We start from the raw sequence: 26,624 nt of genomic DNA, 5'->3' as shown, positions 1-26,624 counted from the left end.
GTGTCCAAGAAATTGGAGTTGAGTAATGAGGCATGTTTTAAGGTTTGTCCCAAATGATGTAAGGTTATAAGTTCTGTAATCTTCAAAGATATAATTCTTGTATGAAGATCAAGAGATGAACTACAAGCCTAACAATGTGATAACTCTCAAAATAAAGAGAGAGATAACGGATTTTCCACATTACCAAGAAGTCATACTATTAGAAACTTTTGCACTAATAAAATCAACTTTAATACCTAAGATTGTAAGAACCATATCATAGTGGGAGCGTTCCACTGGAACACAACAAGTTCACGGGTCTAAGAGTGTCGTAAGACTCAGTCTTAGATTAACTTGAACATAATCCCTTTAACTACAATGTAGTATTGGTTAATTTGGATAATCATCTTTGAAAAGGTGATAGATTCCATATTGCAATCTAAGATAGACAACATGTTTTACAAGACTTGCAATACTACCTACAGGCTGTGTCAGTCAGTGGGAGCAAGTATCTTTGCAAGTGTAAATGTGGATCTCAAATGGCTAGACAATGACAATGGGTTATGCCCAAAGAGAATTATCTTCTCGCTATCGTTGTGCCAGGATTTATTCGATCATATTGTCTATTAGAACTTACATAAATTAGAATGTATGTATTATGATTGTCAAGACAGCCTTCTATAAATAGAAGTCTTGAGGAAATCATCTACTAGAACATTCTAATGGGATATGTAATTAAGGGCAAGAAACGCATGATTGGAAGCTTATATAGACCTTCGTGGTCTTAGGCAAGCATCTAAATTAGAGTATATGTGTTTTATCAAAATTGTCAAATATTTGGAATTTGATTTGTGTCCTTAACAGTGCTGTAAGCACAAGGAAGTTGAAAGTGCATTACGTATGGTATTATTGGTACTCTACGATGATGAAATCTACAAAAGTTGCAAACAACTAAGATTGACATCTGGCGTAGGAAACTGGTTGTCTACCCAGTTTAAGATAAATGATTTAAGAGAAACTAATTACATTCTTAGCATCTAAGTCCTTTTAAGATGCTAGAAAGAATGTTGAGATTCTCTTAGGAATCCTATGTCTACACATTGCTTGGAACATTTAAGCATTAGAAATTCTATAAAAAGGTTTATACCTCTCAAAATGGAATTGTCTTGTCTCTAGTCAAGTGTCGTTTGACGCTTAGTGAGATCAAGAATTATGAGACTAGTTTAAGAGATAGTTGTCTCATGTATGCTATAATGTGTACTAAGTTTGATATTAGTTGTGCTTATGTATAGCAAGTATATATCATATTAACCATGACAAAGGATTTTGATTGAGGTAATGAATATACCCTAGTGCTTGAGAAAGACTAGTAACTATATTCTAGTTTACCAGTCATTCATGTAATGTCCTTGGGGTTACACTGTCTTAGTTTTATGACTAATCAGTGATCGAGTAAGTCATCCTCTGAAATATGTGTTTACCTTAGGAATATCTTCCAAATAGCTTTAATCGTAAGTTCGAGTATGCCTATGAGTATTATTTTTATTACTCTAGTGAAGGCTAACTCAAGGGACACACGAGTTTATTAAGCTAAGCAATCACATATGGGGATGAAATTAATTAAAGATCAAGTGCGCAACAAAGACATTATGGTGAAAAAGATATTATCAGAGAACAACCAAGCAGATTTTTCTTTCACTTAGTGAAATGAATGGTAGTTCGATATATCAAGTACAAAGACCTACTTTAAGTATAAGTGGGAGAGTTTTTGGTAGTGGGTATACTCGAAAGCATGTTTTGAGTATAAGTGTGAGATTGTTAGGTTTGGTATACTGAAAAGCATGTTTCGAGCAATTTTCGCGCGAATAAAATCTTTCTTGTATACATAAAACTCTACAATCCACTTTTAACCCGATTCAGTATTATTCGAGCAGTCTCGCACGAATAGAATCACTATCATTATTACATTGTATTTGCTTTTGCATTTATAAGATGTTTTACAAACATTTAAATGCATAAGAAGTAAACAAAGTCTAAGTCTTTTGCTTAGTAGACCGGTTGTGGGCGTCGTCCACTTTAAGGTAACACGGTCAGATCTATGCTATGCTTTGCAAAAGAAAAAGAAGAATTTCACAACCTAGATAGGCTTTGGCTACCTATCGTGAAAGGTTGTAATGTCAGTCCGCATATTTCTAAGCCTTACTGAAATAAGATTACATTGGTGTGGTATAGCACCGAACGGATCTAACAGCAAGACGTGTCTTTATGCTATCTACCGAAAGACTAGGTCTTGATAAAATACTATTTCTTAATCTACATATGTTAGCATTGAGCATACGGTATTGATTATGCACTACTTTGACTTATCAAATGGTGCGGGTTTTTCGCAACCCAATAATCCCGATATATTGGGTAGTGGTGATTAATATCTAGCGGTGCTAGGATTGCTATTATGTTGAAATGTGCGCGAGGTGTGTCTCGTTTGATAATGTCCTCAACAGGAGCTCGAACAAGGTTTTATTATTTAGAAAACTGGCCAGTTGGAGTTTTATCGCTCTATGAATAATAAATAAATGTTTCTTGCTAAGTCCACTCTTGGTATTAATAAGATGTTAATTAATTAAGTCCATAGCAGACATTAATTAATTAATGGACATTTATATCTTAAGCGCGGGAAATAAATAATAAACAAAGTGGAAACCCGGATTACTTATAATTTCGGATTTGGATGGAGAGAGTTCAATATTACTTCTGTAGTGGCTGCTCGTAATATTCCAATATAAGCTTGTATTAAATTGTGGGTTCAATTTAATTAGTAAAAAAGCTAATTGGGAGCCCATATCCAAAACCTTCCATAGATCCCTGTCTGGGCCCCAAAAGGAACTTAATATAAATAGGAGAATAAAGGAGACATAAATCATTCATTATTATTACTCATAATTTTCGTCCCCCTCTACCTAGAGGAGTTCGAATTTCTCTCCTAATTGGAGAAGGATTTCTTCTGTCTTCTTTATTCGAGTCCTAGTATTTTGATAAGATCAGCCCACCCTGATATCGAGATACGGTTCGGGAACCAGAGAAAAGATCTGTGGTCTAGTATTGAAGATCATCGTGGAGAAGGCTCGAGCAATCGACGATTCTTTGGAGAATCAAATCGGTAACCCTAAACCGTAGAATTCATGTTTTAGGATTTACTTTCTTTGAGCATGAATTATTTGCGTTCTAGCATGCAATTATCTGTTTAACATGTGAATTGATTAATCGCATAATCGGTCAAATAGATCCGTGTCTGATTTATTTGTTTTGTACAAGTCTTCCGCTGTGCAAGGGGCTCCTAACCCCAACAATATCGACATATCGTTCAAATTTGTATAATTGTATCAATAAAATTCCAATTGTCCAACTCCAATGTCGATTTCTAGTCTACTCTATTTGTTAATTGTCATTCTCGTGTTATTTATTTATTCGATAGTACAAGACTACAACTACAAGGTGTAATTTGTAATTAGTACTATAAATGAATAAATTTAAATAAAAAAAAAACCAACTTGAACCGGCGGTCCAAATCGAAACCGTCCCGAAACTGTCTGGAAACCGCCGATCACCGGCGTTGAACCGCGGCTGAACCGGTTCAAGAACCGGAACCGCCAGAACCTAGGCGGGCCGGTTCAGGTTCGGAATTTTTTCGAACCTGAACCGGCGGTTCCGAACTGGGAATTCTTGAACCGTGGTGACCTCTACTTGTACACTACATTAACAATTTGAATCAAAAACCTAATTTTTATATATTTTATTATCGTTTTAAATTTAAATGATAATAAAATGAAATTACACATAATAATTTATAGACCATTAGATCTCTAAAATCTTATGGTCTTAAATTAATTGTAGTTAGCAATTAAAGATAGAGTTAGCAATTGATCACATCCCTATTACTATAATTATAACAAAGTATGAATCATAATAAAAATAAATTAATTATTAATTTATGACATAGTAATAATAATAATAATAATAATAAATTAATAATAATACTCCCTCCGTTTCGCCATAGTTGAGGCGAAACTTTTCGTCACGGAGTTTTAGAAAAGAATATTGGGTATGTTAAATAAATAGGTAAAAAAGTAAGAGAGATGAAAAGGTAGAGAGAATAAAGTATAAAGTGAATAAAGTAAAGAGAATAAAGTAAGAGAGAGTAAAGTAAGAAAGAGAAAAAAGTTACCATATATAGAAATGACTCAACTATGAAGAAACTTCCCGAAATGGAAAAATGACTCAACTATGAATGAACGGAGGGAGTATTAATTATAATTAATAATAATAGTATAAATTAATAAATACTATACTGTATTAAATAATGAGGACTTAATTTGGTTTTTGGTTGAGTTAAAAAATTCAATTAATTTAATTAGTTGTATGTATAAAATATTAAACAGCAGAAGAGGAGAAAGAGAGAAAAGATAGACGGAAATGAAGAAGAGGAGGAGAAAGAGAGAGAAGATATTCAATTATTTATCATTTTAGGGACGAAGAAGGACCTAATTGGCATGCAATTGATTTTAAATCATAAATTAATGTTAAAACACCTGATTAAAAATATTTTAATTGTTATGTATATCATTTTAGGGAAGAAGAAGAGGTAAAAAAGAGAGAAGATATTTATAAAATCATTTTAGGTCATTTTTTTCGGTGTATGCTCAAAAATGTCCATTAAAAAAATGTGAGAATTTATTTTTTATAGGACAATTTGGGATGAAAACTGATACTCCTTCCGTCCTGGATAATTCGTCCCAGTTTTTCATTTCGGTCCATCCTATATAATTTGTCTCATTTCATTTTTTCCATTTTTGATAGTGAACTCCATATTCCACTAACTCATTCCTACTCACATTTTATTATAAAACTAATATATAAAGGTAGTACCCACATTCCACTAATTTTTTCAACCCACTTTTCATTACAATTCTTAAAACCCGTGCCCGGTCAAAGTGACCCGAATTATCCGGGACGGAGGGAGTATTAGGTTGTAAAAATGTGATTTTTAGGTACTAAAAATATTACTCCCTCCATTCCGGCTAAGATGACACATTTCTTGGCAGACATGTGATTTTAGGAGTTATTTCCTCCGTCCACAAAAAATAGGGCACATTTACCATTTTTGGTCATTCACAAAAAATAGAGCACATTCATTTATGGAAAGTTTTCAACAAATAATAACTCTACATATTATTCTACTAACACTACTTCTCACCTACTTTTTCTTCTTCTCTCTTACTTTTTTCCATTCTCTCTTACTTTACCAATTCTACATTAAAACCCGTGTCATACACCAATTGCCCTATTTTTTGTGGACGGATGGAGGAGTATTGGTTAAAGTGTCTAATTGGAAAGAGAAAATGTGGGTGTAAATATTAAAATAGAGGGGTAAAGAAAGATGGATATTTTAATAGGAGTGAGAAAAAGTGGTTGGATGTATTAATTGGAGAGAGAGTTTCCAAAAAAGAAAATGTGTCATATTAGTTGGGACAAACTAAAAAGAAAAACGTATCATCTTAAACGGGACGAAAGTATAAAAAAAAATTAGTATTCATTTGTGAAAAGTCAGATACCATTTACTAAGAAATATCCTGTTATACTAAGGTTAAATTAAAGATTTTAATAGTTAGGTAAAAGTCCCGTAGGTGTCCCAAATTCCCTTGTACACACTCTTGCCATTTTTGTGCAAACTTTGAAAAATATTACTCTCTCAGTTCTAAGATAATGGAGTCTACTTTTATTTACTTGTCAACTTTATTCTTTATCTTACTTTACTCTTCCTTTATTTATTATTTTATTCACTTTTTATTTTTCTCTCTCCACTTTAACATTTAATAAATCAATTTTTAAATCTTGTGCCCAAAAGAAATGTCCCGAATATCTTGAGACAAAGAGAGTATATTCAATTTTACTCCCTCCGTCTATGAATATGAGTCTCGTTTTTTTATTTTAGTTCATCCACGAATAGGAGTCCCGATTCACTTTTACCATAAATAGTACTCCATCCGTCCCATAAAAGTTGAGACAAAACTTTTGGGCACGGAGGTTAAGAATATATATTAAATAAATAGAAGAGATGAAAAAAAGTAAGAAAGATAAGAGAGAGTAAAGTAAATGATGGAATAAAAAAAGAGTGATTAGATGTTTTGTCTTTTCTTCAAAAAGGAAATGACTCAACATTGTTGGGACGGACTAAAAAGGAATACGACTCAACTTTTATGGGACGGAGGGAGTAATAGGATCTCACGTTCCACTAACTCATTCCACTAACATTTCATTTAAAACTATTATATACCAGTGGGATCTATATACTCTAATATTTTTTCACTCACTTTTATTAATATTTTTTAAAACTCGTGCAGCAGCAGAGAACTGGATACAATGGTGCGCAGCAAAAGTCCTATTCTATAATTTGTCCATTTAGCACCAGACATGGCCACTAGAAGTCCTATTCTATAATTTGTCCATTTAGCACCAGACATGGCCACTAGATTTGCCACCGAAACTACGCCGCGTTTCAACGAAAGCAATTTAAAGTAGCTTTTCGCAAAGCAAAAGAAAAGAATCATATCCTCCACCCCCAATTTCTCACTTTATATGCTACCAAACTCTATCAATTCATTCATATTCAACTATACACACATACCACAAAATTCTAATTTTGAGCTCGTTCCTCCCACTTTTCATTGAGGAACAATCAAATGGCTAATGTAAGTGTTTCAAATCTATATTCCAATTTTCATTATAGGTATGTGTAATGTGTAGAGTGAACGTTACACTTTAATTGGTTTTCGAATTAGAAAGGTGATATTTTCAGTCCAAATTATTACGATTGCAAAATAGATCTAGAGTTTTTTTAAAAATGGCTGCTTTATTTATTTATATATATTGCCATCATGTTGTTGGTAGTTTAGATATTAATAGGTAATCTCTTGATTTCTTTTCTCAAAACTTGCTCAATTGTTATGATATTATATTGAGATCTGCTTCAGAGTTTGTGTAATAGTCATGAAAATGATGGGAGAATTGTGACTCGTAGACTGAAAGTCTTGAATTACTAAGTTCCGATTGAATTAAATCGAGTTAAAAGAATAAAAAATTTCTGCAACTTCTTAATTCATAGAATTAAATTCTTCAAAAAGTAATTACAACTGCATATGTGTATTTTCTGTTGCTAAATTGTTATTGGTTAAAATTTAGGTGGTGGAGTTGAAGGTAGGATTGCACTGCGATGAATGTATCAAGAAGATCTTGAAGGCCATCAAGAAAATTGAAGGTCCTCCTTCCATTTACACACTAAATTTTTTTTATGGTACTGAAATAATATTGGTGATAACAGGAAATGTGACATAAAATTTTATATGTAGTCTACAAATTTAGTTTAGTATATATACGCATGGGTGTGATCAATTGCTAATTTTCTTAAGTTGCTAATTTGCTAATTCATCAATATAATATATTAAAAATGTCAACACATAATTTTGTTGAACTTCAATATAATGTGTGGATATTATGGGTTCATATTTTGATATCACCGTGTTGACATTTTTAATACACTATATTGTTAAGTTCAGAGTTAACAACTTAAATAGTTAGCAATAAAACGCACCTCTACTCATTTATTTATAAATCTCCCGCATTTATGGCTAATTTTATGATGTGCTTTTATCTTTGTGACAAGCATAAAAGTTACTCCCTCCTCCGTCGTAAATTATTACTTTATACTTTTCTTTAGAAAATTTATGTTTAAATGTTTTGTTGAGAGAAAATAAAGTAGAATAAAAAATAAAATATGAGAAAAAATAAAGAGTGAAGTAGGAAAGAATATAAAGGTTTTTGCCAAAAATAAAATCGCTCGAGTAACTTGTACGTGAATCAGAATACAACTCGAGTAACGTGGTAATATATATAACTTTTAGTATATTTTTGAACTCAATTCTTAAAGAATCAATTCACTGTTCGAATATTATGTTAAAGTAGCATGTAATTAAGTTTAATTAGCTATTTAATTTTTTGTTTTAAAGAATTTAAAATTTGATAACGAGTGTTTGTTTGTGATTGCAGATATAGAATCATACGACGTAGATACGCAATATAATAAGGTGACGGTTACGGGGAATGTGACAACGGAGAAGGTCATTAGAGTTCTTCAAAAAATAGGAAAGCATGCCACTACTTGGGATGAATCATCCACTGCTAATTACTGAGTTGAGTCTAATAATCTACATATAAAGATTACTCTCCATCCCACTAAATTCTTATTTTATTTTTTTAACAATATATTAAAATATCTTTCATTTTTCTTAATCTGAAATTTTGAATTATCTTTACCTACTGTTAAGATTCACTCTCTAAGTTTTTGAAGAAGATGAACACACAAACGATGAACAATGAAAGCTATGGATGAAGGGAGAGAGATGAAATCTTGGTGAGCGAAAACTAAAGACTCTCCTCTTATTGAACTGATACAAAAACAAGATACAATCTTCACTCATATATGAATGAGCAAGAAAACAAGAAGCCAAGAAAAGCCTCTGCACAACCGAAAAATTAACTCTGCCTCCAGCGGCTAGTTTTTCAACAACTTTTCTAACTTTCTAACTAACTTCATTTTACACACTCTTAGCTGAATATTAATCCACCTAATAACAATCTCCACCTTGGACTAAGTATTCAGCTTCAAATATCAACAGTGTTGACATTCAACAACCTCAAGCAGTAATCAAACTTCTCCTTACTTAATGCCTTAGTAAGCATATCAGAAGGGTTGTGGGTTGTGCCAATTTTCTCCACCTTCACTTGCCCATTCTCCACCTCATCTTTGATTAAGTGAAGCCTCGCATCTATGTGTTTGCACCTCTCATGAAACATCTGGTGCTTTGCAAGGAAAATGGCTCCATGCTGCTTCCTGGTTGATGCCAAAGTCTGCTGCTATCCCCTTTAGCCACTTACTTTCCTTCACTGTTGTAATCAGAGCCATATATTTGGGCTCAGTGGTAGACAAAGCAACCACACTATGGAGCCCAGATTTCCAACAAATGGCAGACCCATAAAGTGTAAAAACATAAGTAGTTTGGGATCTTCTTGTATCCAGATTAGTGGCATAATCCGAATCACAGAAGCCAAGCAATGCATCACCAACTGTATCTGACTTCTTCTCATACAAAATCCCCAGATCACCAGCCCCCTTTAGATACCTCAAAGTCCACTTCAAGGCATTCCAATGTTCCTTGCCATGATCTGTCATGTACCTGCTTGTTGTACTGATAGCGTAAGCTAAGTCTGGCCTAGTACAAATCATCATATACATGATGCTTCCTACAATGCTTGAGTAGGGAATCAAGTACATTTCTGCCCTTTCCTTATCTGTCTTAGGCTTCTAGTCACGAGATAGCTTGAAATGCTGGCCTATGGGTGTTGCAGTGGGCTTCATATTTTCTACACCAAACTTCTTTAGAGTTTTCTTGATATAATCTGACTGGAATAGCCACAGCTTTCTCTTCTTTCTATCTCTGACTATGTCCATACCCAATATTCTCCTTGCCTCACCCAAGTCCTTCATCTCAAAATCAGCCTTCAAGTGTTCCTTGACCTTATTAATTTCACTAATACTTGGCCCAACAACTAGCATATCATCAACATACAACAACAAATACACATCTGATGATCCTTTCTTCTTTCTGATATAGATCGACACAATTGTCATATTTGGATTTCCTGAACCCATACTTGCTCATACTTTCTCCAAACTTCTTATACCATTGTCTAGAGCTCTGCTTTAGGCCATATATGCTCCTCTTGAGCATACAAATTTTATCTTCAGAACCAGGCACTTCAAATCCCTTTGGTTGGGCCATGTATATTGTTTTCTCAAGCTCTCCATTCAAGAAGGCCGTTTTAACATCAAGCTGTTCCAGAAACCAATCTCTTTGTGCCACCACAGCAAGAAGCATCCTTATGGAAGTGTGCTTCACCACAGGAGAGAATACTTCATTGAAATCAACTCCTTCCTCTTGAGTGAAACCCTGAGCACCCAACCTTGCCTTAAATCTGACTTTCTCTTGATCTGTAGTCTCTATCTTCTTCTTATAGACCCACTTGCAGCTAATAACTCTCCTCGTCACATCCTTGTCCACCAAGATCCAAGATCCAGGTCATGTTTCTGATGAGAGAATCAAACTCCTCTTTCATAGTTTTGATCCATTGTTTCCTTTCTAGTCCATTAACTGCCTCAGAGTATGTAGCTGGCTCAGAATATTCGAGCTGCTCAGCCACATTTAGTGCAAAGGAAAGCATATCACAATCTGATTATCTTGAGGGCATCCCTTCTCACCCTATCTCTTGCCAGCAAATAATCACTCAAATCTTCTGGCTGCTCAGTAACATGTGCATCCTGATTTCCCATTGGCACATCAGTTGGTTCATTGGCCCCAACAACTACATCTTGGACAGGCTCTAGCTCCACCTTAAATCCATTATCCACAGGTTTATCATTTCTGATGCACCTTCAGCAGCCTTGAAACATGGCATCTGGTCTTCTATGAACACAACATCCCTGCTCACCACTATCTTGTGATTATTAGGCTCCAAACACCAAAGCCTATAATCCTTCACACCTTTATGGTACCCCAGCATCACACACCTTAATGCCTTTGGCTCCAGTTTGTTTTGCCTAGTGTGATGCCTTGCATCCAAAAGGTCTAAGACTTGAATAATCTACTGGACTCCCATACCACCTTTCATATGGTATTTCACCATTTATACTAGAAGAGGGACATTTATTCACTAAATGCACAGCTTAGAAACTGCTTCCCCCCAAAATTTCTTCTCCAAACCTGAGGAAAACAACATGCACCTCACTCTCTCCAACAAAGTCCTATTGAGCCTTTCAGCAACTCCATTCTGCTGTGGATTAGATGGTACAGTTCGATGTCTCTTCATCCCCTTACTTTTACAGAATTCAACAAACTCCTTAGACAAATATTCTAAGCCATTATCTGTTCTGAGACATTTGAGTGAACAACCCTTTTCAAGCTCTACCTCCTTGCACCAAGTTTTGAACACAGAAAATGCCTCTGATTTTTCTTTCAAAATGTAAACCCAGACCTTCCTAGAATAATCATCTATAACTGACATATAGTATCTGCCCCCTCCCATAGAACTCACAGGAGCAGGACCCCATAAATCAGAGTGAGCATAGTCCAAAGGGGAAGTAGATTTGTGTTTACCTACTACGAATGACAGCTTCTTGACCTTCCCCATCAAGCAGTGTTCACATGGATCCATTTTCTGTCCAGCATCTCCAGTGATCAACCCTTTCTTGATTAGTTGCTTGAGACTTCCTTCTGCAGGATGTCCCATTCTGAGATGCCATAGCTTCAACTCAAACATAACAGTAGCATTTGCTTCCCCAATCACTACAGTGGCATCAAGATAGTACAAAATCCTTACTCTCTTGGCTACCATTTTCACATCTGAGCCCTTATGAACCACCATTTTTCCATCAGATGAAGTGAATGAATAGCCCTTTAGCTCCAATGTTCCAAGAGAAATCAGATTCCTCTTAACTTGATGTATGAATCTCACATCACTAAGAATTCTGATAGATCCATCATGCATCCTCATCTTAATTCGGTCTATACTCTTTATTTGACAAACTTAATCATTACCAAGCAGAACAGATCCAGATGCCTCTACCATATCCAGAAACCATTCAAGATTGGAGCTCATGTGGAATGAGCACCCAGGATCCATGATCCACGAAGATTTATCATTCATCTCCATTACATTCATTACCTCAGCTGTGTCATCTCCATCACTGCTTACCACATTGCCATTCCCCTGATTTCCAGCGGCTTGCTTCTTCTTCCACGCATGGCAATCCCTCTTTAGATACCCTGGTTTCTTGCACCAGTGGCATGATCGAGTCTCCTTGACTCCAGATACCCTGGTTTCTTGCACCAGTGGCATGATCGAGTCTCCTTGACTCCAGAAGCTTCAGCCTTAGTCTCCTCGAATTTCTTCTTGAATTTTTTCTTGCTAAATTTCTTGATGTTGAGGGGTTCCTGTTGAGGATCAGAACGCTTTGCCGCCCCCTTTTGCAACTCCTTCGCCATAAGGGTTGCATGAACCTCAGATAATGTGATCGGTTTTTCCCTTCCATATAGGATAGCGTCCCTCATCTGATCATAGGATTTGGGGAGAGCATTGAGGACTAGGATTGCCTTATCCTCATCACTGATTTTCACATCCACGGCTTCAAGATCATCAATAGACTTAGTGAAGTCTTCCAATTGCTCAATAATCGATGTATCTTCCACAAAACTATATGAGTAGAGCCTCCTCTTCATGTAGAGTCGATTGGCCAGAGACTTAGCCATATAAACCGCATCAAGCTTAGCCAAGATCGCAGCATCCATCTTCTCAGCCTGCACTTCTCTTAGCACCTTATCACCAAGGCACAAAATCACAGCGCTATGCGCCTTGAGCTGCATCTCAAGTGCTTCGCTTGATCCTTTTCATCAAGAGCAGTCGCTTTCCCTTTGTCCTCGGATTCGACCGGAGGTAACGCCGCATCTAGCCCTTCCTGGATAAGAATGGCACGCATCTTCATTTTCCAAAGGCCGTAATCATTCTTTCCCGCAAATTTCTCTGCATCAAGTCCCGTTGCCATCTCCAACTCTGGATCGTGGATTCGTTTTCCACCGGACAGCGCCAATTGTTAAGATTCACTCTCTAAGTTTTCGAAGAAGATGAACACACAAACGATGAACAATGAAAGCTATGGATGAAGGGAGAGAGATGAAATCTTGGTGAGCGAAAACTAAAAACTCTCTTATTGAACTGATACAAAAACAAGATACAATCTTCACTCATATATGAATGAGCAAGAAAACAAGAAGCAACCGAAAAATAACTCTGCATCACACTATTCCAACGGCTAGTTTTCAACAACTTTTCTAACTTTCTAACTAACTTCATTTTACACACTCTTAGCTGAATATTAATCCACCTAATAACACTTACTAATCATATTTAATGCTTGTAAAAATAAGAACAACATAAAGTAGTTACATAACTGATTAAATAAATACATACTCCCTCCGTCCACAAAAAATAGATCACTTTGTGTATGACACGGGTTTTAATGTAGAATTGGTAAAGTAAGAGAGAGAAGGAGAAAAAGTAGGTAAAGTAAGAGAGATAGGGAGAAAAAGTGAGTAAAGTAGGAGAGAGGGAAGAAAATGTGGAAAAAGTATGAGAGTTAAACTTTCTATTTTAAGAAAGTGATCTATTTTTTGTGGACGTCCCAAAATGGCAAAAGTGATCTATTGTTTGTGGACGAGGAAGTAGATTATTGTGAAAAGATGAATGGGAGAAAAACTAGAAGGTGAAATGGATGTTGTAATAGAAGGCACAGTGATGTGTTGTTGGAGTGACGAATTAACTCAATTTTCAGTGTAATACTGCCTCAAGATATGTTTTCGAATTGCACTAATTGTTTTGTTGTACTCAGTATTAAATTTCTACATTTACGTAATTTTGGACTATTTTCTTTATATTGTGTCCTTTAGAGGTTTCTACAATTTAATAATTTCTCTGTTCACAATAAATAGTCATATTTGTGGACGTCACGAGTTTTAATGACAAATTGGTAAATTAAAAGAGAAGAATAAAAAGTAGGCAATATAAGAAAGATAGAGAAAAAAAGTGGACAGAATATGAAAGAAATTTTTTTCATTTTTAGAAATGTAACTACTTTTTATGGACAATCCAAAATGATATAATGAGACTATTTTCCGTGAATGGATAGAGTATGATAAATTATTTGTGTCTATAAGATGAGAATTTTAGGTATATATCTGTTGTTGTTTTGGGGAGTGTTGGACTATGAGTTTTTTAGTGCAGTCTTAATTTGTTGGTTTTTGTTTAGTTAGTTTAGTTGTTGTTTTTAGTACTTTTGTTTCAATAAATCGAAGGAGCAATTTTGATAGAGCTATAACATAAAGCTGGAGACTTGCATGCTATTAAGATATCTTTTCTATGATCGTAAGTTTATCATAATGAATTGTTTGTGTGTCTAAATTAATTGTCTTCAACCTTTGAGATTTGAGCATCCGTCATTTTTTAGCTGTTCTTATGCTTCAATTTAACGTTATTCTTCAATTTTATGTGTACTTCATTGGAAGCTAAACATTGGAAATGGAGATATCCAAATATTTTTGTACTTATATAGAATATTAGTATATGAACAAGTTGAGAGAGATAAAAAGAATAAAAATTGATAGATATAGTATATGATTTGAAATGCATATAATGGATATATATATACTCATGAAAGAAAAAGAGAGTAATAGAAAGTTTAACAAATTTTATTAAAATATCTTCTTCCTCAAAAATATCATTACTGCAACTTATCCTACTCCAACCCATTAATTTTCAAATTCTAATAAATCATAAACCAAATTCAACAATGTTATTTAAATACGCAAATCTTCCACAACAAACACAGAAGTGGAGAAGGAAGATTGAAATGAAAGCAGATGTTTGGTTGAAACAAGAAGGCAGCAACTTTATCACTACAAACTATACAGGATTAAACTCAAATTCAGAATCAACTCTAGCGCGGCTGCTGGATCGCCCTCGGTTTGACCTTCATGTTCACAATCTTGGGTGCCTTGTGGCAGTACCTAGGCACCTCCACCTCTCCACGCGGCTTCCTCCACTTCAACCACCCCAACGCCACCAGATCTCTGCTGCTCTCTTTCCCTAGGCAATTTTGAGAACTAAAAGTTAACAGCTAGATTCGCAATTGGGGATTAATTCATTAAAGGAATTGAATTTTACCTTGAGTAACGGCATCGGCGATGAGGCTATTGTTATTGTTGTGTTCGTCGAGAAACGGCGATGGATCGAATTGTGGATCGGAGAAGCACTCGCGGAGCCAGTAATCACGGAACCAGGGAGAAGACTGGACGAGATCCCACCACTCATCGGAAAAGTCTTCCACCGCTCGGTATGCCGACGGGACGAATATCGGCGCCTTTGGATTCAGCACTGAAGTTGCCATTTTGGATTGATTTTGAGTCGATAAAGATCTGTATGTGGATAACACACTTTATATAAACACTGCTGCATATTTGGATAAGGACGCGGCATGTCACGTGCCTTTCGGATTTTTATTTACTCCCTTCGTCCCACATAATTTGGGACACTTTGACCCAGCACGGATTTTAAGAAATCTAATGGAAACTAAGTTGAAAAAGTTAATGGGATGTGAGTCCTACTTTTAAGTATTACTCCCTCCGTCCCAGTTAATTTGACTCAGTATTCCATTTCGGACCGTCCCACATAATTTGTCTCATTTCACTTTTATCATTTTTGGTAGTGGACCTCATATTCCACTAACTCATTCCAACTCACATTTTATTATAAAACTAATACTTTAAAGTAGGACTCACATCCCACCAACTTTTTCAACTCACTTTATATTAAATTTCTTAAAACTCGTGCAGGGTCAAAGTGTCCCAAATTATCTGGGACGGAGGAAGTAGTTTTATAATAAAATGTTAGTAGGAATGAGTTAGTAGAATATGAGGTCCACTATCAAAAATGGTAAAAATGAAGTGTGTCAAATTATGTGGGACGACCCAAAATAGAATATTGGATCAAATTAAATGGGACGGAGGGAGTATTAAATTAAAATCTTATTATGGTTGATTTAATTTGTTTGTATTTCATCATCTATCCACTTCATATACTCCCTCCGTCTACAAAGAATATGCACTTTGGGTTCGACACGAATTTTAATACAAAATTAATAAAATAAGAGAGATATATTGAGAGAAAGTAAATAAAATATTGTTAGTGGAGAATGAGTTTCACCTCATCAGATATAAATTAGTTCCAAAAATAGAAAGTGTATATTCTTGTGGGACGGACTAAAAAGAAAAGAGTGCATATTCTTGTGGGACGGAGAGAGTATAAAACAATACTCCCTCAGTTCCTTGTTAATAGAGGAGGCATCATTTTTCAGCACGGAGTTTAAGAATAGTGTGTTAAATGGTTGGTGAAAAAAATAAGAAGAATAAAGTAAAGAGATGAAGAGAGGATAAAGTAATCGATAAAATTACTTTATACCAAAAATAAAATGACTCAATTAACTTGGAACTTTCCAAAATAGAAAAATGACTCTATTAACATGGAACGGATCAAGGAGTACTATAGGAAAATCAAGTACTGTATCTCAAAGAAAAAACCACTCTATCTTATTAAAAATAAAACATTTGCTTTTTGGCGTGAGATTTTATGTAGTATAGTTTTGTGAGTTAATGTGAAGAGAATAAAGTGAAGGAGCTGAAAAAATAAAAATAATGTTATTTCCATTTTAGGAAAAAATTTCATTTTTAATGGGACATAGGGAGTACTACTACTTTCTTTATTTGGGATGAAGAGAGTATTATCTCATCTTTCTCTTAATAATAGATCACATTGTTATTCTAGAATGTCTCTTAAAAAATAGATGTCTCTTAAAAAATAGACCAATTCTCTTTAATGAGAGGAGTTTTATCTCCTGACAATATTCCAATCAAATTTTCTTTCTATCTATCTATTACTTTACCAATTGAGTATTGAAACTCATGTTATTTCAAAAATTGTCTATTTTTTAAGGACCGATGGAATATAAGGCAATTTGATTAATTTAAAATATACTTCATCCATCTCATTCAAGATATCCATATTCTTGAATGACACGAGCTTTTAGGTGAAGTAGTCATTTAGGTGAAGTAGTCATGTGTAATAATGTAGAGTGAAAAATATGATTGAACATTTTAATGAAAAATAAGAGAAAAGAGTTTATTTTTAAATATAGAAAATGAATATCTTGACTAGAATAAAGTAAAAAAAAGAAGGTGAACATCTATCACCTGGACATAGGATTTAGTTGATATGTCGATCCATAGATAAAAGAGTGAACTACAAAAATAGTCCCTGGACTATGGGGTTATCTCATAAATGGTCCCTGGACTTTAAAAATATCATCAGTTGTTCCTGGACTAAGGATTAATATAAAAAACGGTCATTTTGCACTGTTTCGAGACAAAAATGCCCTTTTGAGGGGTTTTGGGGGATTTGGGCAATTTGGTCTTTTTACACTTTTAACATTTTAAATCTGATATTATTTCAGTTACGTATTAAATTTGATATTATTTCAAAATTATCATTCTTCTTCCCTTTTGTCATCTTTCACTTTGTTTCTTTATTTCAATATTAGATTTAATTTTACAAAATTAAATTTTAAATTTCAGTTTTTAAATATCAATAAATTTTTTTAATTATAAAAATTATTAAATAACAAAAATTAATAGCATAGTCAATATTTGATAGTGTCTAATATTTAATCAATAAGATATGACAACGCCTTAGTTTTAATCAATATTTAATAGCTTTAATCATAAATGGATCATATAACACGATTTATTCTGAAATAAATATGCATCTAATGTAAGACTAATATAATTTTCGTATATTAATGTCACGACCGCATTTTGCTAAGGATAGCGAAAGCGGGTAAACCGCGACTAATGGGAGGGATTAAAGAAGCGGGGGAAAGAAAAGGGCTGGAACTTGAGAATTTGCACAAAGACCAAGTCAATTGATATCATAGAAGCCGAGTATTTCATTACATGGTCTTGAAAACAGAATGAACGTCTCCTCAAATAAATCAGAGTTGATGGTGAGATTTTACAATTCTCACATTACAAAGACACAGCGGAATAAGTCCTTACTAAACGACTTCGTGTATGAAGACATGAACCGTTGGGAGATCAACTTGATTGTTTAACAACATCGACTCCGATCATCACTCCATCCTCCTGACGTTCAACCTGCACATTTATAAATACATGCAGGGCTGAGTACTTGGTGTACTCAGTGGACACGTGCCGAAAACAAAACATACATTATATAGTTGTCAAGCCATCACAGTAACACACGGGGGTTTTCTTAAAAGGCCCGAGCTTACTAAGTTCTTTTGTGAGCTAAAAGTTTGACTGCAGACTAGGTTCTGTCATAAATCCTAACTCATCATTCATCATTCATCATTCATCGTTCATCATTCATCATTCATCATTCATCATTCATCATTCGTCATTCATCATTCATCATTCATCATTCATCATTCGTCATTCATCATTCGTCATTCATCATTCATCATTCATCGTTCATCATTCATCATTCGTCATTCATCATTCATCATTCATTCATAAATCCATTTCCATTCATAAATCCATTCCATGCATTCATCAATCCATTCCATTCGTGAATCCATTCCATCCGTGAATCCATTCCATCCATAAATCCATTCCATTCGTGAATCCATTCCATTCGTGAATCCATTCCATCCGTGAATCCATTCCATCCGTAAATCCATTCCATTCCATGACTTTCAATTCCATTCATCAAAACAAAACATTTATGGCATGACAAAATTTTTGAAAAGAATCATAATCATAGCTCCATTTTGAGAGAAGATGATTTTTCATAATTTCGCAAGTATTTGATTTATATCTACACTAGTGTGCTGGATAAAGAAAGCCCACCTGGTATGCTTATTCGTCAATTCAATTATTCACTTTGACCTCACTTTCCCTTGAGCAATTTATCCTTTGAAAATAAATAGCGTAACACGCTAATTAGTACTTGAACTATTTCACCTTAGAAGAATGCATGCATCCTATTGGGTAGCACTTATATCTTAGTCTCGGCTTATAGGATTTTCTAAATCTCACCTCGGCTTCATTACTTTGTAGAATTTATTTATTCACTAAGTTCGGAGAAATTCCATTATCTTTAAAATAATTACTTGAGCATTTAATATGGATTCTTGGAAAATCCTTTCTTAAATCTTTTCTTTGAATTTCTCTTAAGGCCGCCCATGGCGTCGCGGGGCGACGTCGGTCGGCTTTCGCGTCCCTAACTACATCTTTTCCCATCTTTGGAACTTAATAAATTATCCGTGAATTAATCCATTAACCTTCAAGCTCTAAGCTCACTTTCATAATTAATTCTAGCCTAAAGTAAATTAATTGGTCCAACTAGAATAATTCAGTAGTCACCAAAATAAATTACGTGCAGCCCCTGGCCCAATCCTTAAATCCAATGCCTTAATTAAATGGAAAAAGCCCAATCCCTTCATTCCTCTATCGGACTCCTTTTTTTTTCTTTTTAATCCAACCATGGCCCATCCTAATAAAATAATATGCTTGGCCCAATTCTTAAATCAAAGCCCAAAATATGGGCTCCCTTCCACCATTTCGGTCAACCCCTCTCTTTTCTTAACACTTTACTTTTAATTTCAACAACAAAATCCCCAAATTAGAAAATCGGGACAGCAGCTCTTCTCCTCCTCTTTCTCGGCAGAAATCGTCACTCCCGACGGTCTCACGCCGTCCGCCGGAGATTCCACGCACGGAGTAACCTTTCTTTTTAACGGATCGGGTTTCCCCTCAACTCATTTTTACTCTCTTTTGTCTTCGGCGAGATCATCGCGGAGTTTCCGCATTCTCAGGCGGAGTCGCCGTGGTGGAAGGAGGCGTCGCCTCACCTCCGCGCTCCAGCAACTCACCGCCTCGCCAGCTGCTGCTCCGCCGTTCCTCGCGCTGCTGCTCCTGCAGCGCCGCGGCCTCACGTCGGCGTTTGCTCGATGCCGGGCAGCCCCTCCGCCTAAGCTAAGCTTCCTCCCCTTCCCCTTCTACTCAAATTCTAACAATAAAAACGAAAGCTTTGGGGCTCTCTAGTGCTTATTGATTCGAAACTTGGCTGTACTTAATCACTGGAAGGAGCTTGCCATTGTTTTTGCTACACTTAGTCTTGTTTCTATGATATACTTGTGGTTTACTGATTTAGGAGTATCCCATACTTGACTAAGCATTGGTACCATCTGTTGATGTTCGGTTCTTTATGCTTGCTACTTTTATGACTATTCTATTGAGCTTCTATGAATCTAAGTTATTGGCTATCTATTGTGGTTGATCTACGTGATGCGATGGAGATGGTTGTTGAGGTTGTTACCTCACTTTGATGATTCCTCTTGGAAGGGACTGATGTCCTGCCTCAAACTCTCCTCTTTGCTCCTCCTCCCTTCCTTGCTATTCTCTTGAATATTTGGTGAAATTATAGTGTTGAGAATGAGGGGATGAGAAGGAGATTGGGGCTGTTTATATAGTGCTATTGGAATCTATGTTTGAGACTTGGAGGCAAAGGCTCCTATTTTGGGGTTGCTAGCTCTTTCTCTTTCGAGCTTGATGATTGTGAGATTCTTGCCGTTTTGGTGATTGTGGCTGATCTTCTTGGCTGATTTCTCGGCCTTGATCGACGGGGAGATGAGAGTTTGACTCATTTTCTACTTTTGGGCTTGTGTAGGAGCTCTTTCTCCTATGCCTTCTTTGTCTTGAATCTCTTTTGATGTTAGATGAAGTGGTGAAAAAAATTGGCTTACCTCATGCTCTATCTTTTAGCTCTTCTAGCTGCACTATTCACCTACTTGCTCCATCTCTTATTTAGCTTGTGCTTCCCTCCCTCTTTACTTGTGTGTAACTTTCTAACCCCCAATTTGGTGTAAACTTTGTAGGTACATGGAGGCATTCTTGGAGCTTGTGGAGGGGAGCAAAATCGAGAATAAGAATGAGAGGGAAAGAAAGAAGATGCTCCTTTTGAGCTCATTTGGTTCTATCCCCAATTTAGTTTGCTTCCAAACTTGAGAATTAAAGAAGTAGGATAGATAGTGTAGAATAGGTGCATGTTGATTTTATCACACTTGCAGGCATGTACTATTTCCATCATCCATGTATTTTATTCCTCAAAAACTATCTAATACAAGCATAGTTTTTACTTTTATCCTTGAACTTTATCTCTTCCAATCGTCCTTTCGTCAATTTTTTTTTTTTACTCTAAAACTAGCGCACGAAAACTCGGGATTGTTACAATTAATTTGAAAACAATCAAAATTACTAGAACGGAGGCTAAATAGAGTAACTTTTAGTCAACTTCATAATATTCTATCACAAGCAAGTAAATTTTGATTGTTTTCAAATTAATAAACGAAAATTATATTAGTCTTACATTAGATGCATATATATTTCAGAATAAATCGTGTTCTATGATCTATTTATGATTAAAGCTATTAAATATTGATTAAGACTAAGGCGTTGTCATACCTTATTGATTAAATATTAGGCACGATCAAATATTCATTATGATTATTAATTTTTGTTATTTAATAACTTTTATAATTAAAAAAAATTATTGATATTTAAAAATTAAAATTTAAAATTTAATTTTATAAAATTAAATTTAATATTAAAATAAAGAAACAAAGTGAAGGATGCCAAACGGGAAGAATAATGTTAATTTTGAAATAATATCAGATTTAGTACATAATTGAAATAATATCAGATTTAAAATGTTAAAAGTATAAAAGGACCAAATTTCTCAAACCCCTCAAAATCCCCAAAAGGGCATTTTCGTACAAAAAAAAGCCAAAAGGACCAATTTTGAGATAAACCCTTAGTCCAGGGACTACTGACGATATTTTTAAAGTCCAGGGACTATGGGCGAGATAAACCCATAGTCCAGGGACCATTTTTGTAGTTCACTCAAAAATATAAAAAGACCAAATTGCTCAAACCCCCAAAACCCCTCAAAAGGGCATTTTCATCTCAAAACAGTGCAAAATGACCGTTTTTTATATTAACCCTTAGTCCAGGAACTGCTGGTGATATTAAGTCCAAAAACCATTTATGAGATAACCCCATAATCTATGGATCATTTATATAGTTCACTCTAGATAAAAATACACATTATTCTATACAAACTATACTTGTTTTATTTCTTTCATTTCTTGTTTATATCTATTTCTCTCTCGAATTTTAATCGATTTTTGGAGTCACCAAAAATCTCTATCATTCATAAAAAATTGACTCCACTAACTGATATCATTATGAATATAATTCACGCTTTTAAATTTATATTAAGATTACATTGATTAGTTATTAATTTAATATAAAATAATAATTATTATTATTGTATAATATTATAAATTCATAATTTAAATAATTATACTAAATTATTTATTAATTACTAGTACTAGTTTTTAGTCCTATTATAACAATAATTAAATATAATATAAGTATAATTATAATTAATTATATTTGAATGATATTAAAAAATAAATTAATTATTAATTTATATTATTAAAATAATAATAATAATATTGATTAATAATAGAGTGAACTACAAAAATGGTCCATGGACTATGGGTTTATCTCGCCCATAGTCCCTGGACTTTAAAAATATCGCCAGTAGTCCCTGGAATAAGAGTTTATCTCGAAATTGGTCATTTTGGCTTTTTTTGGTACGAAAATACCCTTTGATATTATTTTGGGGGGTTTGGGCAATTTGGTCTTTTTACACTTTTAATATTTTAAATCTGATATTATTTTAGTTATGTACTAACTTTGATATTATTTCAAAATTATCATTCTTCTTCCATTTTGTTATCCTTCACTGAATTTTTTTTTTTTTTCAATATTAGATTTAATTTTACAAAATTTTAAATTTTAATTTTTAAATATCAATAAATTTTGTTAATTATAAAAATTATTAAATAGCAAAAATTAATAGTTATAATCAATATTTGATAGTATATAGTACTATGTAATCAATTAGGTATGACAACGCCTTAGTTTTAATCAATATTTAATACTCCCCCTGTCCCAAGTCATTTCTTTTTTGCACTCGTTTTGGAAAAATAATAATAAATAGTTAAAATGGAGAGAAAAAAAGTAAGAGAGAGAATAATGTAGAGAAGAGTCTTAACTATATTATTCTTTTTTTTACTTTATTTTCTCTTCACTTTAATTATTTATTATTATTTTTTCAAAACGAGTGCAAAAAAGAAGTGACTCAAGTAACGTGGGACGGAGGGAGTAGCTTTAATCATAATTAGATTATATAAAATAATTTATTCTGAAATAAATATGCATCTAATGTAAAACTAATATAATTTTCGTTTATTAGTTTGAAGACAATCAAAATTTACTAGAAAATTTCAACAAAAATACTCCTATATAAAATTTTAAGTAGGATCAAATTTTTAGTCAACTTCATAATATTTAATCACAAGCAATTATAACAACCGAACGGAGGCTAAATAGAATAACTCTTATTTTTCCATCATGATTAATATTATTTTTCTGTACTTCTTCAATTCAATTGAATATTATATTAAATAACAAAAATTAATAGTTTTAATCAATATTTATAGTGTCCATGAATTAATAGTTTTCATTAAAAAAATTTATTGATATTTAAAAATCTAAATATTAAATTTAATTTTATAAAATTAAATCTAATATTGAAATAAAAAGAAACAAATTCAGTGAAGGATAACAAAATGGAAGAAGAATGATAATTTTGAAATAATATCAAAATTAGTACATAACTAAAATAATATCAGATTTAAAATATTAAAAGTGTAAAAAGACCAAATTGCCCAAACCCCCCAAAATAATATCAAAGGGTATTTTCGTACCAAAAAAAGCCAAAAGGACCAATTTCGAGATAAACCCTTAGTCCAGGGACTACTGGCGATATTTTTAAAGTCCAGGGACTATGGGCGAGATAAACCCATAGTCCAGGGACCATTTTTGTAGTTCACTCTTAATAATAATATGATAAAGAGTGAGGAGAATGAAAGAAGATATTATAATATCACTTTTACTAGTTTTGTGTATGCCCAAAATATCATCTATGACAAAAATGAGAAAATGTATTTGTTTAGAAGATATTTTGGGGTGAAAATCGCATCAAGTATCAAAAATGTGATTTATAGGTACCAAAAACAATATAAAATAAAAATCATCTACTATTTATATACGAAAGTGAAAGCTCAGGTATCATTACGTAGTCCACTCTACTTATAATTGTGCATTATATTTTTTTATTCTACTAATTATAATTTTGTTTTATGTAGCTAATGTGGGTGGGTCCGTCGAGAGTCCGATAATTATAAGTGATATTATTATATATGAAAATAATTCATGCAAATTCGAATTGTTGTTCATATCAAAAACTGCATGAATGCATTCAAATTGTTTTAATAAAGCAAAAATTCTCGATCTCTAACACAATTTTAGATGTTTGTAATATAAACTGTATAGTTTTAATCAATTAAATGTACATATTTTTCATTTTTAATTTTGAATGACTATTTTATATTACTGATATTTTCATAGTATTAAGTTTACAAGTTTTTAAAGTGTGAATGTCATTTTTTTATTTAAAATTAAAAAATATTATAATAAACATTTTTTTTTAAAATTCTTGAAACATGCTTTTATATAATAATTTTATTTTATTTTTTTGGATTTCTTACTCTGGTTATTGTATTTTATAAACTGTAAATATCATTATCTCCACTATATCATACCTTATCCTTCTCCACTCAATTCACAAAATAAAAATATATAAAATCTTATAATGAATATGAAATGTTTTACTTAGATTAAAAGTTGAGAATTATATTTCTTTTTTTGTCTAGAATGTACATAGGATATTATTCTATTTCTGTAAAACATTCTTAAATTATTATTCATTAACTGAAAATCACATTATTCGCGTATAGCACGAATAGTAACATTAGTTTTTTAAAATGTATCACTGAAAATGAAATATTGCAACAAGAAAAATATATCACTAAAATGAGAGAGAAGGAATGTAAAGTGAAACGGGAAATATGAGAAGCATCACATTTTAATTAGTCCTTATCCATTATTATGGATGACCACACGTCAGCGGGCTTATCCTTTGGGCTTTGACACTCTTCAAATCCTCATTTAAATAATTCCCATTTTCCAATTAGACCCCATTTTCTAACTCCGATACTGTTCACTTTGATTTGATATAGATTTTAAAATATACTTACTCCGTTTTATAAAATTGTTTTTATTTTTTGCATATTTTGGGTTGTACTATAAAAATAGTTATTTTTTTATCTTTTGGCAAATTTTTCTCTATTATGAGGTGAATTTCATTCTTTCCTAACAATATCTCAATCACTTTTTCTTACTACATCTAGCATTATCACGAACTTTAATTAAGGTATCAATTTCCCACCATTAGCTGATTATGTAGGTTGTTTGTCAGAGATATTCAGGAAGTTGCCGCGGGTTATGGAGAACTATATTAAAGACAGAGAAAAGGAATGTCAACTCGCCTATCATATCATTTTTTATAAGCGGGGATCTATTGTAGGTGGGAATTCTCACCGGAGTCAAAGTTCATGATATTAATTTTCATGTTTGAATATCGTGAAAAAAGTAAAATATTCAAAAGTTGTGTGATATTACTCGCCAATAATGCTTAGTTTAAGCACTATTTGTTTTAATATAAGTATTTACTTGATACTTCAAACGATTAGAATATCGATTAGCTTTGCTTACAAAGTGGGATGTCACAGGGTAGGTACTATGAAACAAATTAAAGGAACGTCTTAGTAAACGTTGTGTCGACAATGACTGCTGAATTAAGTATTTCCTCAGTCCCGTTTAAAATATCCACAATCTTGAGTTCAAGAAATTTTAAGAAAAAATGTTGTATGAATGTGAGTTTACACTTCCGATAGAGGATTATTTTGTTTGGTAGTAGTAAACACCCACTACAAGTGCAATGCTATTTATGTCAGTGAAATACTGTAGGTACGAGTAACAGCTAGAGAGAGTCATGAACAAATATTAATGCTCTGCAAAAGTTCATTGCAATGTTTTACAAACCGGATCGGTAAGTAAACCGGCAAAGTTATTGGTTCACGGTTCGAATCGGATCGGTTCAACCGCTGTTCGGTCCATTTTACTGTAGCATATATAATTAAATATATATTATGTAAATACATACCAATTTATAATAAGATATTGTTGAATTTTGATCAAAATCTATATTTATAACATTAAAATTTAGTGAATTATAATATGTTACTCCCTCCGTTCCATAGTAATGAAGGCGTTTTTTTTCGGTACAGAGATTAAGAAAGTTTGTGTTAGGTGAGTGAAGTAAATGGAGAATAAAGTGGAAAAGGAAAAAGGTAGAGAAGTGAAGAGAGAAAAAAGTAAGAGAGAGTAAAGTAGGTGTGGAAAAATGTGTTGACTTTTATTAAAAAGGGAAATAACTTTATTACTATGGAACATACCAAATTGATAAAATGACTCTATTACTATGGAACAGAAGAAGTATATGATATTGTTGAATTCTGATCAAAATCTATATTTATAACATTAAAATTTAGTGAATTACAATATGTTATTAAACTTAGTTGATGATAAGTATAATGAAATTTTAGTAAATTATTAATATATACTTAAAATATTGAAACTTATACATGATTATATATATAGATATGCTAATAGGTTTGTGTTAAAATGATAACACCTCTTAAAGTGATACCGTGACACCACATATCCAGCAATATTATAAACGCTACACAGCAATATTATAAACGCTATACGGCAATCTATAGATTGTTGTATAGCGTGTGGGATATTGTTGGCCGAGAA

The 26,624-nt window shown here is 33.4% G+C and overlaps 2 protein-coding genes and 2 long non-coding RNA genes across 4 annotated transcripts; 2 read left to right on the top strand and 2 right to left on the bottom strand.

Annotated features, from left to right (window-relative positions):
* The first annotated feature begins 6,577 nt into the window (after positions 1-6,577).
* Positions 6,578-8,350, top strand: LOC125188104 (copper transport protein CCH). Its single transcript, XM_048084846.1, has 3 exons — positions 6,578-6,725; positions 7,216-7,291; positions 8,080-8,350. Exons 1-3 carry the CDS (start codon positions 6,717-6,719, stop codon positions 8,220-8,222), a joined length of 228 nt encoding a protein of 75 aa, XP_047940803.1. The 5' UTR covers positions 6,578-6,716; the 3' UTR covers positions 8,223-8,350.
* A 6,122-nt stretch (positions 8,351-14,472) lies between these two features.
* On the bottom strand, positions 14,473-15,116 carry LOC125188103 (protein EARLY RESPONSIVE TO DEHYDRATION 15-like). Its single transcript, XM_048084845.1, has 2 exons — positions 14,863-15,116; positions 14,473-14,784 (listed from the first exon to the last, which is right to left on the bottom strand). The coding sequence occupies exons 1-2, from the start codon at positions 15,083-15,085 to the stop codon at positions 14,636-14,638; spliced, it is 372 nt and encodes a 123-aa protein (XP_047940802.1). The 5' UTR covers positions 15,086-15,116; the 3' UTR covers positions 14,473-14,635.
* A 2,561-nt stretch (positions 15,117-17,677) lies between these two features.
* LOC125186827 lies at positions 17,678-18,755 on the bottom strand. Its single transcript, XR_007170512.1, has 2 exons — positions 18,618-18,755; positions 17,678-17,903 (listed from the first exon to the last, which is right to left on the bottom strand). It is a non-coding gene; the product is annotated as an uncharacterized LOC125186827 (long non-coding RNA).
* Positions 18,756-19,382: 627 nt separating this feature from the next.
* LOC125186380 lies at positions 19,383-20,913 on the top strand. Its single transcript, XR_007170423.1, has 2 exons — positions 19,383-20,435; positions 20,648-20,913. It is a non-coding gene; the product is annotated as an uncharacterized LOC125186380 (long non-coding RNA).
* Positions 20,914-26,624: the final 5,711 nt, after the last annotated feature.

This window comes from Salvia hispanica, chromosome 5, assembly GCF_023119035.1.
Source record: "Salvia hispanica cultivar TCC Black 2014 chromosome 5, UniMelb_Shisp_WGS_1.0, whole genome shotgun sequence".
In the NCBI taxonomy this organism is placed as follows: Eukaryota; Viridiplantae; Streptophyta; class Magnoliopsida; order Lamiales; family Lamiaceae; genus Salvia; species Salvia hispanica.
The sequence above is the reverse complement of the archived record's forward strand: the minus strand, read 5'-3'. Positions and strand labels throughout refer to the sequence as shown.

Bases quoted from the DNA above. Each gene is read 5' to 3' on its own strand.
- LOC125188103 (XM_048084845.1), bottom strand. From the start codon at position 15,085: ATGGCAACTTCAGTGCTGAATCCAAAGGCGCCGATATTCGTCCCGTCG. The intron at 14,785-14,862 runs GTAAAATTCAAT...AAAATTGCCTAG, and splicing joins CGCCGATGCCGTTACTCAAG to GGAAAGAGAGCAGCAGAGAT.
- LOC125188104 (XM_048084846.1), top strand. The intron at 7,292-8,079 runs GTCCTCCTTCCA...TTGTGATTGCAG, and splicing joins GGCCATCAAGAAAATTGAAG to ATATAGAATCATACGACGTA.